At 49.3% G+C, this 15907-nt stretch overlaps 1 protein-coding gene across 1 annotated transcript in view; it reads right to left on the minus strand.

Annotated features, from left to right (window-relative positions):
* The window catches only part of LOC147732856 (nicotinamide N-methyltransferase-like), a 198432-nt gene extending 184206 nt beyond the window's left edge, over positions 1-14226 (minus strand). Inside the window, exon 1 of the mRNA XM_086957402.1 lies at positions 14029-14226. Within this exon, the coding sequence (XP_086813528.1) occupies positions 14029-14173 (145 nt within the window). The 5' untranslated portion in view covers positions 14174-14226. The remainder of the gene's footprint in view (positions 1-14028) is intronic.
* Between the last annotated feature and the right edge of the window lie 1681 nt (positions 14227-15907).

The raw sequence follows: 15907 nt of genomic DNA on the forward strand, positions 1-15907 counted from the left end.
TTAAATTCGAGTCTTGAGTTTCCTTTTAGTACTCCCCATGTATACTTTGTTGCATTGACATTTAACAGCATAAACCACTCCCTCACTGTTACAATTAATGAACTCCCTAATCATATAGGTTTGATTGGTATTGTAGTGGAAGTTCTTCACTTTATTTAGACCAAACTCACACACATTGCAAGTGCCACAAATAAAGAAACCAGATGGACGTTTAGTTAACCAATTGAAATTATTGACTGTCACTGGATTGAGATAATTACTACTAATGAGCTCCTTAACAGTCGGACATCTTTTGAAAATGACCTCAGGATGTTCACCAATTAAACCAGAAAGTGCTGGGACTCCCTTCAAGATGTTCCAGTGTTTACCTAATGCCTTAAATATGTCCCCCTTCTGAGCACAGTGCTTCGTTATGAAGGCTACCTGGCCCTTAGATGTTTTCTTCTTTTCTTTTTGAATCAAAGTGGATTTCCTTTCAAGTTTATACACTCTGTTCCTAGCTCTAATGAGGTCAGATTCAAGATAACCCCTATCATTGAGTCTATTCTCCAAAGAATTAAGCTCTGCCTGAAAGTCACTATCCTTACTGCAATTCCGGCGAATCTTGACCATTTCTCCATAGGGAATACTCCTAGTAACAGATTTAGTGTGATGACTTTCAGACCTCAAAATGGAGTTAGTGGCAGTAGGTTTCCTATACAGAGTACACATAATCTTATCATTCTCAATAAACAATTCGACATCCAGGAACACTATACGTGAATTACTGTGCTCTAGTGTTAATGAAACATTAAAGTTATTGTTATTCAAATAACTGAAATATTCCTGTAGCTCGTCCACCGACCCCCTTCAAATCATGAGAATATCGTCAATGAAACGAGTCCAGAACAAAATGTTATCATGCCATTTACCAGCTTCACGACCCCAGGCATGCTCCCTCTCGTACCAACCCATAAACAGGTTAGCGTAAGAAGGAGCAAACCTGGAGCCCATCGCCGTGCCTCTCGTCTGATGGTACCAGATATCCTCGAATAAGAAAAAATTATTGTCGAGAATTAATCTGGCCATTTCCAATAACATCTCTGAATGTTCTCTCAAACTGACGTTCCTACATCCCAGAAAGTGTTTCAATGCCACCAAGCCCATTTCTGAATGAATACAGGTGTACAACCCTACCACATCCATAGTGACAAGGATGTACCCTTCCTCCCATGAAACATCCTCCAATTTATTGAGGACGTCCATGGTATCTCTAATGTATGCGGGCAGGTTCACCACCAAAGGCTTTAAAAACATATCCACAAACTCTGACAAATGTTCAGTGATACTGCCAATGCCTGCTACAATTGGCCTACCTGGCGGTTTTTTCCTTGACTTATGTAGTTTTGGTAAGACATAGATGAAGGGGAAAATAGGTTTAGAAATGTGGAGATATTTAAATTCAGCCTCATCCAACATCCCTTCTTCTTTCCAATTGAAGAGTCTGTCATTAATCAGAGAGGATGCCTCAGGGATAGGGTTGCGAGTAAGCTTACAGTAACAGGAGGGGTCTTGCAATTGTCTTAGAATTTCCGCACTGTAGTCAGATCTATTCATAATAACTACATTGCCCCCCTTATCCGAAGATTGTATTACAATATTCTTATCATTCCTTAGACTTTTTAATGCTGCCCTTTCACCCAAAGATAAATTGTCATGGGGTTTCCTATTTCTCTTTTTACACTCCCGGTCTTGCATTTTATGAAGTTCCTCCAAAGTCTTGTTGATATATAAATCAATTGCAAAAAATTGCCCCCCTTGAGGAATAAATTTAGATTTTGTTTTGAGCGATGAATGCCGTCTTTTTCTAGGTGTGGACATGAAACAGTTTATGCTGCATAGTCAATATTCATTGGAATTTATTGTAGTTTTTAATGATATGTTTCGTATCCGACTTTTTGAACTATAAGAATAAGATTGGGTAAAAGAATTTTAGCAGGGAGATATCTGTTTTATCTCACCTGTCGAACATGCTATTGTGATTTATTGGATGTCTTTGGCGAGGCATGGTGGTTTTAATGTCTCAGCTCCAGTTATCTAATATCAATAATTTATGTTTATCCCTCCTCCTATAGGCAATGTTGTATGGCATTTTTCATGGATGAGCCTTAACACCAGACATATTCTTTCTTATATCTACACAGTGATTTCAAGCTTAGAGGCTGAGTCTACATTAGAAATATTTAAAGGGGAGTTCAGGCAAAGATACTTAATTTGAGTTAATATCAGGTGAGACACTTCTTTTTAAAACAGCATTATATTTAAAAAACATGTTAGAAAAATTTTCTTACTCTGTTTAGGAATAATGACTTTCAGATGATATGTCACTGTGCAGTGTATATATGTTGAAATATCATGGTTGGATATATATTGGCATATCCTTTAGGATTTACTAGACAAGAATTTTTGTGTACATTAATATCTCAACATCTGTTGTACTACAAGTTGTATGGATGTAAAGATTATGTTTATGTCATATTTTATCTTTACATTTTTTCAATCAGGTATATCACAGTAGGACCAATCAAGTACTAGGACAAGATCTCGTCATGAAATAAGATATACACTTACAGGAGGTAGGGAGGACTATCTCTTACTTTGAACACTTATTTCTTTTTCAGGAGTTCTGGTGGTTGTAAAGAAACCTGTTATAATTGTTTTGTCCATTTATTCTTTAATAGATTGTTATATAGGCAGGTGTCGTATTAGCTTTCTCTGTTGTATTTTGCTTTTTGAAACTTGTTAACTTGACACATTTAAAATATTAATTTATTATTGTGATACTCTTTTATGTTTTGGCGTTTACAGCCCTGATGATGTCCATCTGTGGACGAAACGCGTCAGCTGTTTATGTTACGTTTTTGAAATAATAAAGAATTGCTACTGCTTTGAACAACATCATCTCTGTGGAAAATCATCAAATAAATGAACACTTTGGAATTCACTTTTGTGAGCCATTTGATTTTGTGTGAATCAGTCGCTCCCTAAAATTTTTTGTATATACAGTACAGGTTAAGAATCGAAAGTATCTGCTATAAAGGAAAAGACTGCAGGAAATTTAAAAAATGACGGATTTAAGTTAGTCAAGGAAATTATAGTGCGTGCTCTAGAAACATTCAAGGAAGATATATTTGTTATAAAAATCACAAATAACTTCCTTGCCAATGTGGAGTAAAATGTATCATGTGGAGCAAAATAGACACCATCAAGGGTTTATTTTTGGCATGGAAATTATGTCTGGTACACACAAAATTAAAAGGAGGCCTTCGACCTTGTTTCTCTAATTAACAAAGCTGCCCACCCTTAACCTTCACATTCACTGACCACATACAGCCTATCTTGTGTGTGGCTTGTACTTGTGCCAATTCTTTACATTGCCACTATTCACGTCCATTTCCACTCCACACATTATGAAATGATCTCAACCAATTCGCTTGGGCCAGGTGTATCCACTTCCTTAGAGCTTATCAGGTGGCTCTATATAAATACATTTATATTTGTTTTTCTGACATTTTGCTTGATTTACGGGGTTCCCGGGTGAGGATATGTGAAACAAATGAATTAATGAAATATGGACAGCACAGATTCTCAGAAATTGATGCCCAGATCATAACTACACGCTTTCACTAGTGCGCATACGTAGGTATGTATGTATATACATGTGCATGGGGATTTATACAGTGCGGACCTATAAAGCAAGGGATATCATCTAAGCATGATTACCCTGCCTGCACACAGCGGTAGAAGTGGGCGGGGACGGAAGGGCACGGCGTGCCCCTACTTCTAAAAATAATTTCAGCCTGTTCCCCTACTTCTTTCTTTGAAAAAAGCATCCCGGGACGGAGAGAATAGTCCTACTAAAAACGTAACTTTTTTTTCAGCTTCCAGGGGCTGCTTGCATTCTCTGTTGAACTCCAGACGCTGCAGCAGCCCCTCCCTGAGCTCGCACAGACCGAGGGCAGGCCCATTGTCATTCCGATTGAGGCTGATTATCTCCTTTGGAATTACAATGCGCCCGCCCGCTGCCTGCCTTTAGCATCGGCCAGCGAGATCTGCATGAGGTGTCTCTGGTATCTGGGTGCAGGCCATGGCTCCTTGTGCAACAAATATAGGAGATGGGTCCACAAATGTGTAATCAAAACTTTAAAACAATCCCGCTGGGGCGTGAGAGGTGCGCTGTGGGCAGTGTATTCTGACGTCCACGACGCGGAGGAGGCGAGGAAAACCATTACATTCGATCAAGCTATTTTTATAGATAGTATACCTGTAAAAAAACTTGTGGCTGTCAAAGGCGTGCCCGAAGGTGCTTGCTTCTTCTAATGCGTTTTATGGAATATATATTTTGCTTAGTGCTTTATGCTGTGTTTTGCTGCTCGGTACGTGATGTATTAAAGGGGAAATCCGGCGAATATTACATTAGTCTCAACACCCAGCAGACGTAATTGAACAAGGGAACATCGTGGGATGCCTATTGTTGGGGATTGTTCGAAATACAGGTCTTGATAAACAGAACTGGGTTTTCCTTTAAACTGCCAGACCCAGGGGCGTGGCCAAGATGGCGGGGTGAGCGGACGCTTCCTCCCGTAGCTCCTCCGGCCCAGCTCAGCTCGAGCCCCGATTCCTGCGCTTCTCTCCCCCCGCGGCTGCACTGCGGGCGAGAGAACTGTGCCGGAGTTCCTGGGGCACATTTTGATATCACTCTGACTCCTGTTGCCCCGGAGGAAGTGCCCGAAAAGTTTGTTCAACGATTGGCCCACGGAGAAGAGCCTGGATCGGCCCAAGGAGAAGAGCCTGGAGGCTGAGCGTCTTGCGGCGCTGTCCACGCGCCTCGGCTGGGCCGAGTGCTGAAGGCTGGTAATCCCGAGGGACCGGACCCGACGAGCTCCGCGGAGTACGGAGGCTTCCTGGCCAGAGCCTTCGTGACCAGAGTCATCACTGGACAACAGACCCCGGACCCGCGCTGGCGATCTGCCCCCTTGCCATGGATGTTGGTGTATGATGCCATGCGGACCTCGAGCCTGGAAGCAGGAGATGGAGGGGTTTGAGCGGCGGCCGATCTGGGTGTACCAGCCGGTACGACTGTGGGACACTGGTTTTGCACTTTCCCGACCCATTGCTGCCCGAGGGTCGCCCGCGGACTTGCTGGCCTAGACCGCCCTCCCGGGTTCCGCTCTTCCGCCATCTTGTCGCCGAGGAGCTGGAGCTGACGACCCTCGCCCGCGCCCTTGTCAAACGGGTGCCTCCTTTCCTCCTGGCTCCTGCACCATCCTCCCTGGGAGTACACTGCTGAAGGACTCTGGCTTTGGCCCTGTTCACCGCCCTAGTTGGCTCGATGATCGTCTCGCCCCGGCCTGTGCCGCCATTTTGTCGCCTGTGACGCATCACCCTTGTCTTCGGCGGGGCCTTCACATCTGGTGCCCACGAGCGACTGGGCGCATCTACAGCGACCAGCTCTGAGCTTTACCCACCGCGGAGGCCAAGATGACTGGGAGAGGAGGCGCGAAAAGGGGGGACCACACTCTACCAGACATGCTCGGCAGGGCCCAGCAACTGCGGGACAGGACACAGCCATCCCCGGGGTCCTCCCGGGCCTCGGTGGACCCTACCGGAGGCGAACCACCGGTCACGAGGTCCTTCATGGAGGACTTATTCAGCTCCCTCAAAGAGGAATTCCAGACGCTCAAGACCGAGGTGGCCAGCGAGGTCCGTGAAGTGCGCAGAGAAGTCGAGGGCCTAGGCGAGCGTGTCGACACGGTGGAAACGGCGGCCCAGCGTCGCGATGAGGAGATAGTCCATCTCCAGCAGGACGTTCTCCGCCTCCGGGAGCAGTGTGTCGAGCTCCAGGCCCACTCTGAGGACCTCGAGAACAGGTCCAGGCGGAACAATATCCGGGTGCGGGGCGTCCCGTCCGCGGATGAGGGAGCGGACCTGGTGGCCTACCTGCAGGACCTGTTCCGGGACATTTTGGGAGAAGGAGCGGACTTCCCGATCCGCATCGACAGAGCGCACCGAGTGGGCCGCCAGCGCCAGTCATCTGCACCCCCACCTGATATCCTGGCGTTCCTGCCGGATTTCCCCCTGAAGGAGCGCATTATGACGGAGGCCCGCAGGAAGCAGCCAGTAACCTTCAGAGACCGGCCCGTGGCGCTCTACCAAGACCTGTCCGCCATCACGCTGCAGAAGCGCAGGTCCTTTCGTATCGCTACGGACTTTCTGCGGGAGCATGAGACGGCCTACTCTTGGGGTCACCCCTTCCGTCTCATCTTTCGATGGAATGGGGTGCTGCACCAGCTACGCTCCCTCCAGGATGTCTGTGGGGTGCTGGGGCTCACGGCTACAGAAGAGGAAGGGGCGACCCCCGCGTGGAGGCGCCCCGAGCGACGGGGCCGACGGAGATCGAGGAGGCGCCAATCGTCAGCGACTGCGAGTCGCCCTGACTCCCTACCATCAGGGCGGATATGGCGGAGGCCCTGAGAACTGCGGCCAGGAACTTGCCTGAATCTAACGGCGTGGCCTTGACGGCCTAACTTCACTCCGGGGGGAGAGATTCTTAGCCTCTACGATGCTGGGTTGGGGCTGGGGGTTGGGGGGGAATGGTTGGAGGTGAGTGGCTGGACGTCCACTTGATTGTTTTCTACAGACTCGCCCGTCTGGGCTGGACTGAGACAATGGGGTGTTCTTTCTTGTTTATGGTTTTGGCTAGTTGCCATGGGTTGGTTTTGGGGGGGTTTAGGAGTTGGTTCGATGTGGGTGGGGTCCAGTCCGATATTGTCCATGCACACGCGAGGCCGGCTCTGGCCTTCCCTGCGCCCCTGCCCCGCGCGCCCCCTCCACTGATCTCTCACTTACTGCATAGCGCTTTGATTCCTGGGAGCGATGCCGTCCTTGAAAGTGGTGACCCTTAATGTTAAGGGTCTGAATAACCCGGTGAAGCGTAGGGCGATCCTTTCCCTGCTAGAGGGGTCGCAGACGGACATTTGCCTCCTGCAGGAAACTCATTTACTCCCCAAAGATTGCCATAGGCTGCGCTCTGCCAAGTTCCCCACGCAATTCTTCTCCTCAGCAGCGACCAAGACTGCGGGTGTAGCCATTCTTCTGGCCAGCTCCTTTAGGGGCGAGGTATTGTATAAATATGCCGAGCAGAAGGGGAGGCTCCTAGTGTATCGCATGCGGCTGGGGGGTATCGCCTTCACGGTTGGCTCCGTGTACAGCCCGAATGACCACCAGGATCGCTTCCTGAAATCTGTGTTGGTGGACATCACTGCCTCGCCCGATCGCCATGTTGTCTTGGGGGGAGACCTAAATATGGTCTTCGACTCAACCTTGGATAGGTCTGCCCAGCGCTTCCCGCAGACGGGGGAGCTTTCTCGAGGTGTACAGGACCAGATTGCAGAGATGGATCTGCATGACCTCTGGCGCACTATGCACCCCACCGATAGGGACTATTCATATTTTTCTCACGCGCACCGCACTTATTCGCGGTTGGACTATCTTTTGGTGAGCGGGCCGCTTCGCTCGGCCGCCACGGCGGCAGACATTGGGGTCTTGTCCCTGTCCGATCATGCACCGGTTTCCGGAGTTTTTGCTTGGCCGGCAGCCCCCCCTCCAGAGGGATGTGGCGGCTTCGGGACACGCTTCTCCATAAGAAGTCGGTGGTGAAGCGAGTGGGGGAGGTCATTCAGGAATACCTGGTCCACAATGGCAACTCCGACACGTCTCTAGCGACGCAGTGGGCAGCCTTGAAAGCGGTCCTCAGAGGGGAATTTATTTCCATTTCCTCGGCGGAGAATAGAGAACGGCAATGTAAGAGGGATGAACTGACGGCGCAAGTCAGGGAACTTGAACAGGTTCACCGCCGGACGGGGGCTCCTCGAGTTTGGAGGCAGCTGAAGGCGGCGAGGAAACTCCTCTCTGCGCTGGACCTGGACCGGGCGGAATATGCGGCGTTGCGCCTGAGGCATGCCTTTTATACCGGCGGAGACAGATGCGGTAAGCTCTTGGCCCACCGGCTCAGGGCTGCGCAGCAACGCAACGTAGTAAAAGAGCTAGTGGGCGCAGATGGGGTCCCGGTTTCCGGTGACGCGGAGGTGGCGGATTCCTTCCGTGGCTTTTATGAGGCGCTGTACGCCGCAGAACCCTCCCCACCGGGAGAGGCTGAGGCCTATCTAGAGTCAGTGACCCTCCCAGCCCTGGAACCCGCCCAGGCGGACCACCTGGAGAGGGACATCCAGGTGGAGGAAGTCATCTCCGCTATTGCACGGTTGAAGCACGGTAAGGCCCCGGGCCCGGATGGCTATACGGCCTTGTTCTACAAGACCTTTTGCTCCACTGTGGCGCCTATCCTAGCTCGCTTGTTCAACTCCTTCTCTGAGCCGGGGGCCATCCCACCGGACCTTCTCTCGGCGACGGTGTCGGTTATTCCGAAACCTGGGAAGGATCGGACCCTGTGCGGCTCGTATCGGCCCATTTCGCTTCTGAATGTGGACCTCAAGCTCTACACGGGGATCTTGGCGGCCAGACTGGGACTGCACCTGCCAGGCCTGGTGGAGGCGGACCAGACTGGTTTTGTACCTGGTAGGCAGACGGTCGACAACACCAAGAGGGTGACGCACGTGCTAGAAAAGGCCTCACGCGTCCCGGGGGAGCGGATGCTACTGTCGGTCGATGCGGAGAAGGCCTTTGATAGGGTTCATTGGCCGTACCTTGAGCTGGTTCTCGGGAAACTGGGGATCGGTGAGAAGTTCCGCACCATGGTCTTTAATTGTTATAAGAGACCGTCGGCATCGGTGCGCGTCAACGGACACAGCTCTAGTAGCTTTGCCATTGAGCGTGGCACGAGACAGGGATGCCCCCTCTCCCCGCTCTTGTTCGCCCTCTACATGGAGCCGTTTGCCCAGAGGATTCGCGACAATCCGGACGCTATTGGGGTGAAGATGGGTCAGTATACACATACTGTTAGCTTATATGCGGACGATGTCCTGCTGACCCTGGATGACCCCAGGCGGTCGCTCCCTGCCTGCGTCCAGGAACTGAACGCCTTTGCTCGGGTGGCCGGCTTTAAAATGAACATGTCCAAATCGGCTGCCCTGGATGTGTCACTCTCCGCAGACACCAGGCGGGACCTCCAGCGTCTTTTCCCTATGCAGTGGTCCTCCTCCACGGTGCCATACCTGGGGATTCTGCTTGCACCTTCGCTGCCTGAAATGGTCACGGCCAACTACTCTTCCCTGGGCAAAAAGATCAAGGAGGAACTCGGCAGATGGGGCAAGGGCCTGCTCTCGTGGCTGGGCCGTATCGCGGCGGTGAAGATGACGGTACTGCCTCAGATCTTGTATCTTTTTCGCGCTCTACCTCTCCAGCCCCCTGTGGGATGGATACAGCAAGCGCAGGCTGACATCTCCCGTTTCGTGTGGCAGGGCCATAAGCCTCGGATGAAGAGGGTTCTTTCCACGCTTGCCCCGGAGGCGGGGGGTCTCGGGGTTCCGGACCTCCGGAAGTACTTTCAGGCGGCGCAACTCCGGTATTTGGTGGAATGGAGCAGGTGGGAGTCGGACAAGCACTGGCTCTTTCAAGACCAGGCAGTTGCGGGCCATACCCTCCAGGAGGTTCCATTCCTGCGGCGCGCTCACCGCCCGTCTAATCTCTACGCCTCCTTTGTCACCCGGGTTCCGCTACGAGTGTGGGATGCGGTGTGTGAGCTCCGCGAGCTAACTACTTTCCCATCACCGTTTACTCCCATTGCTGGCAACCCGGACTTCACTCCGGGCCTGGAACCGGGAGCTTTTTCCCACTGGGTGAGTGCGGGTTGCAGGGCGCTCTTTCAGATTTACGGGCCGGAGGGCGTGCTCCCTTTCCAACAGCTCCGACAGGAGTTTGGTCTATCGGAGGGGGACAGACTGCGTTATATGCAGGTCCGCCATTGGGCTCTCCAACCCCCAGTGCGCGACGTTGCTGCCCGTCCAATCACGCCCTACGAGCGGTGGCTGGTAACCCTGACCTCGGGTGCCAAGCTTATCACCGATTTATATAAATTTCTCCAACCCCCGCCGTTTCATTACCATAACCCGGGGAGAGAGCGCTGGCACAGGGAGTTGGGTAGAACTCTGAGCCACAAGGAGTGGGACAAGATCGCATATCGGGCGAGGCACTCTGCGTACCACACTGGGCTGACGGAGACCTTTACCAAGGTGTCTACCTACTGGTATTACACCCCGGAGAGGCTCTACGAAATGCACAAACTCACGGATAAGGGTTGCTGGCGCGGCTGCGGACAGGAGGGTACTCTCTCGCACATTCTCTGGGCGTGCCCGGTGCTGTCTGCCTATTGGAAGGAGGTCTTAGATGAGGTGGACAGGCACTTCGAGATCGAACTCCCGCGCTTCCCGGCATATGTCCTGCTAGGCCTCCCCAATGACTTGATGTACCCGCTGAAGTCCCGCAGGGGCAGGCAGATTGCGATCGCGCTAGGCTCGGCGGTTCAAAATATCCTTGTACACTGGCGTACCCCCACTGCCCCCTCTATCACTGGCTGGTTACACAGGCTTTGGCAGGTACTGGGTATGGAGAAGATGTCGCTCACAGTGGCTGGGAATGTAGACCAGTTTGAAGAGCTCTGGCACCCCTTTTTGGCACTGCTGTCCACGGAATTCCGCGAGCTCACATGTCCGCGGTACCTACGCCTTCTTCGGCTGACGCCGCCGGCGGCTCCAGCAGTATGAGAGAGGTGGGATCCGGGGATTGGGGGTTGGGTGTAGGGGACGGGGGTACATGCTTCTAACACGGACTTTTGGACGGGGATGTTGGGGTATTGTTTTCTTCCTTTTTTTCCCTTTGTATTTTTCCCTCCTAATTTTTCTGGGGGTGGGGGCTTGGAGGGACTGTGTTATTTTCACTGTGTTGCGGGACGCTACTCAGGCTTAGCTTTGATTGGGAGGTTGGGGACTACTGGAGGGTTATTCGCACTGCCTTATTGCCTTACGACATATGCCTTGTTCCCCTCCGGGGCTACCGACCTCCCTACTTTCCTCCAGTATCGATGCAACATTCAGCTTTTTGTACTGTATGTAAACTTGACCTCCTATCTCCCTTCCCCATGTCTTTTTGTGCTTTAATAAAATGCTTTAAACCTAAACTGCCAGACCCTTTAACTGGAGGACAACGTGATTTTAAGCCCTCCTCTGCGATCCTGTGGCCTTTAAGATGTGAGGCTCTGCTCAGGGGAGAAGCCAGAAAATCAAAATGCCCCGAACTTTGAACTACACTTATAATGGCAAGCAGCATGTGATGAGAGTGTCCTTTGCACTCCCTAAAAGAGCGGCCTTCACTGCTCCATCCAACCAAGGGAGTAGTCAGAAAATTAGAATGCCCCCCATTTTGCAGTAAAACTCTGATGCACACCAAGCAAAATAAGTAAATGTGCCCATCCTCCACTCGAAGAAGTGACGGGGACAGGAGAAGTGACGGGACAGGAGAAGGAGAAGTGAAGTGAAGGGACAAGAGAAGGAGAAATAAAGTGAAGGGACAGGAGAAGGAGAAGTGAAGTGAAGGGACAGGAGAAGGAGAAGTGACAGGGACAGGAGAAGGAGAAGTGACGGGGGCAGGAGCAGTGAACGGGGCAGAAGTGAAGGGACAGGAGAAGTGAAGGGACAGGAGAAGTGAAAGGACAGTAAAAGTGAAGGGACAGGCGAAGGAGAAGTGACGGGACTGGAGACGGAGAAGTGACGGGACAGGAGAAGTGACGGGATAGGAGAAGTGACAGGGGCAGGAGAAGTGACGGGGCAGGAAAAGTGACGGGGACAGGAGAAGTGAAGGGACAGGAGAAGTGAAGGGACAGGAGAAGGAGAAGTGAAGGGACAGGAGAAGGAGAAGTGGCGGGACAGGAGAAGGAGAAGTGAGGGACAGGAGAAGGAGAAGTGAAGGGACCAGGAGAAGGAGAAGTGACGGGACAGGAGAAGTGACAGGACAGGAGAAGTGACGGGACAGGAGAAGTGACGGGACAGGTGAAGGAGAAGTGATGGGACAGGAGAAGTGACGGGACAGGAGAAGTGACGGGACAGGAGAAGTGACGGGACAGGAGACGTGACGGGACAGGAGAAGGAGCAGTGACGGGACAGGAGAAGGAGAAGTGACGGGGCAGGAGAAGTGAAGGGACAGGAGAAGTGAAGGGACAGGAGAAGGAGAAGTGAAGGAGACAGGAGAAGTGACGGGGACAGGAGAAGTGACGGGGACAGGAGAAGTGACAGGACAGGAGAAGTGAAGGGACAGGAGAAGTGACCGGGGCAGGAAAAGAGACGGGGGCAGGAGAAGTGATGGGGCAGGAGAAGTGACGGGAGCAGGAGCGGTGACGGGGGCAGGAGAAGGGAGGGGGCAGGACTGTTCCCATTGGGCGCAGAATCTAGACTGATTTGCATATGGTTGGGTCCAAACTGGAATGGCATGGTGAGCAAAGAAACAATGGATTTAGGCCCAGATCTCTGTACTGGGGTGAATGTATGATATTGTTCTGTATTCAGTTGTTCTTTTTGCTATATTATGATTGAGCAGCTAGCTGGCGACATGAATATGAAGGAGCCTTTGTGGGTTTCCGTGAGTCTACATTCTCCTGAAGAGTCCCTTCTCTTCTGAGCCCTGCTTAACACATGTGTACAGGAGGAGCCCTGTATTCATGACCTCAATGTTTGAAACAAAAAATAATCATGGATTTCTGAACATTGAGTAAAAGCATTAAGGTAACATGTTGTTCCTGCTTATATTTCACACGCTTTACATAAACCTGTATTCCCTATGACTGTTTGCTTTTTCCTGAATTAAACCTCAAACATGTTTATCCATTGTTTTAATTAAATAACGTTATAAGCTGTAACTGGTCAGTGAAATGCTAAACGTACAAAAAATTGGTATGTTTTGCTATTTCTAGCCACGCCCCTGACTCCGCCCACTGATTCAATCTTCGGTTATTCCCGCCCCCTGATTCTCCACCGACAGTTCCCCTTCTTTTTTTTCCCCACTTCGACCACTGCCTGCACATCACATGTACTGACTAAATCTTTCCATCATATGTCCGTCCCCCACTAGATCCCTTCCAAATTCTGAAGTATAAGTAATAAAAAGGTGTTTTCTCCACCACATGTGCGATCCCAAAGAGTGTTCTCATGTCTGGAAGTCGCAGTCAGAACAGTACATGCAACGCGTTGCATCTATCTCCCGAGGGATGCAGATACAAGTAGCTTGTCGTGAATGCACTATCAACGAATAAGCATTGGCATCGAAGTGCTGATTTTGAAAGGTGTCCATGTTAGAGATCCATGGGATCTATAGGTCCCATAGGCTCTGTGTGACCCAGCACCCACCAAAAAGTAATTTACGGCCAGTGCATCACTTTAGTCGCGCCGTGCATAATCTTCATGTCTATTTGCAGGGCCAAAGACATGTTTGCACCTACATGTCAACCACGAGCCCATGCAAATAAGAATGTTCTTCCTCACCATTTACTACATAATGCCTATTAGCAACTGAGCGTTCGGGCAACTGAATCCCCTATTCAGTGATAAAATACTAATAATAATCCACTTTTGTAAAGCACCCGTAACGGCCCTTTTGCGCTGTGGGCCGTCGGGACGATTTAGCCGAGAGTCACATGGTGCGGGGCTAATCTGCAGCCGGTGCCGGGGATCGAACCGTGATCCCCAGATTCCAGAATCAGTCGCCCTAGCCGCGGCGCCACACCTCTTCCGTTGTAGATGGTTTTCTCACTACTATCATCATTGCGGTCAAATAAAGATTCAAGCATAACACCTACCTTATTGATAGTGGTCAGCCATAACTGCTTCCTTTCTGACTAACTCCTGTGTTCGAAAATGATACGTAAATTAATTATTCGTGATCCTGGTCCTCCATTGCGTCACTTACTTTCAATTTGCTCGTTACTCACAATAGTTAGAAATATGAACGCATACTACCCGGAAGAGTAGACATGTGGATAATACATACCAGATGAGAATATTTTGACGAAAGCAGGGACCAACTGCATGAAAGTGTCGTCAAGAAAACAAGATTCCTCGCCCATATACATCTCCATGAGCCTTCTTGCATCAAAATTCTCACAAAGTACATCCGTTAGTGCAGAGGAGGCCATCGTGTCTCTAATGAAATATCCTCCCCTTCAAAATTGTGTTACTTTGACTTGAGTTATATAGCGAGAAATCTAAATTGTGATTGGTGTATTCACAAAGAAAAGTCATGTTGCATATGTATAGCTTTCAGCCAGCTAATTAAATTTTTATTATTCACATTTGTTTTCAGTATTGGGCAGCTCAACGTAGTTTTTAGCTTCTGGCTGTTTTTTTGTTCTTATGCTGCTGGCCAGATACAATAAACCATTGCTCAACACCTGGTACAGCCTGCGTACATGATGTGCGCATATTATTATCATTTCAAGTCCTGGCAGGTTCAATATGTTCTTCAACCGAGTTGAATAAAATGTGTACCATTAAGTCAGATAAAGTTGTTACTTTTCGGCAATACTAGGGACGATTGACTCGTCGGAGGTACGTGTGAGTCTATGAGGGCGAGATCCCCAAACATAAAACACAGTAAAACCCAGAGAACTCACATAGGAACATGCACACTGGAAATCTACACACGCCAAAGTTCAAGTGCAAACCACGAAGGTTAACTTAAAACGTAAGAATCATTATAGAACGCAAAAAGGTCATGATAAGTCAAACAAGTAAACATGCCCAGAATGCAAATAAATGCGAACCAACATGTGCAACGCAAGCTGAACCCTAATCTACTAAATAGCCAGAGCCAAATAGGACCTGGCACAAGGCAGATAATAAACCAAAGAGCATATAGTCAAAAGGACTGCTCAGTTTATATAGTCTGGAGTGAATCATGAAAAACGCTAAGAATGAAATTAACAATCTTTGTCAAGGAGACTACCTAGAATCTCACTGAAAAAAACCAAAAGTTAAAGAATTGTATAAAATGTCTCCACATGGCCACTGGCTAGTTATAGGTAGGGCTACATTTTCATTGGAAATTGATTGTTTGGTTTGCTAATAATTATGGCACTGTTTGATACATTTGGTGAATCTTCACAAACCTTTCCCCAAAAAGTCTTATCCACCATGGTTTGAAAGGTTTTGGGGTGATCTGTCAAGATGGGGCCAAGAAAAAAGGGGGTGTCCCAAAACATGTTTTCCCAGTTCATTTTTTCATAGGAAAATTGAACAGTGATATTGCAAAAACTGCTGAACAGAATTACAACAAATATGGAAGAAAGCTATATCTTGACCCATAGAGGTTGCTTTTTCTGACTTGGTGTAAATCTGTTCAGTAGTTTTTCATGCATTATGATCAGGATAATATAGATATTGGATACCCTGGATTGATTGCGGCTTCTGTAAGGCAAGCAAACTGTGCAATCTAATTGGCTGGCTGCAACTTGCGACCACCATCTTAAGACGGGGTACTAGCTCCCAGTGTCCTCTAATAATCATATAAAAATGGTGCAAAAGTGGATTGTAGAGGTACCCTGATCTCCTGGGTGGGTTGGTGGGGTCGCAATCCCCCCTTTATCACCATGGTTGAAATGATTTAGGGAAGGGTTGTTGTGGCCACTCAGCAGATCTGCAAATCCATTACAGCTCCTAGCATGTCCTTCTGAGGCTTCTGGACAAAACATTGTGCCTAAAAAGCACACATAGACCCTCAAACATCCTCACAACCCTTAACACAGACACTCACAGACAGAATCAAAGAATCAAAGACACACACACTCACTTACACAACCAAACAGACAGACACACAACCACACAAACAACCCCACACAAACACTCACACATACATCCATACACACACAACC

This window comes from Lissotriton vulgaris, chromosome 2_1, assembly GCF_964263255.1.
Source record: "Lissotriton vulgaris chromosome 2_1, aLisVul1.2, whole genome shotgun sequence".
NCBI classification, from domain to species: domain Eukaryota; kingdom Metazoa; phylum Chordata; class Amphibia; order Caudata; family Salamandridae; genus Lissotriton; species Lissotriton vulgaris.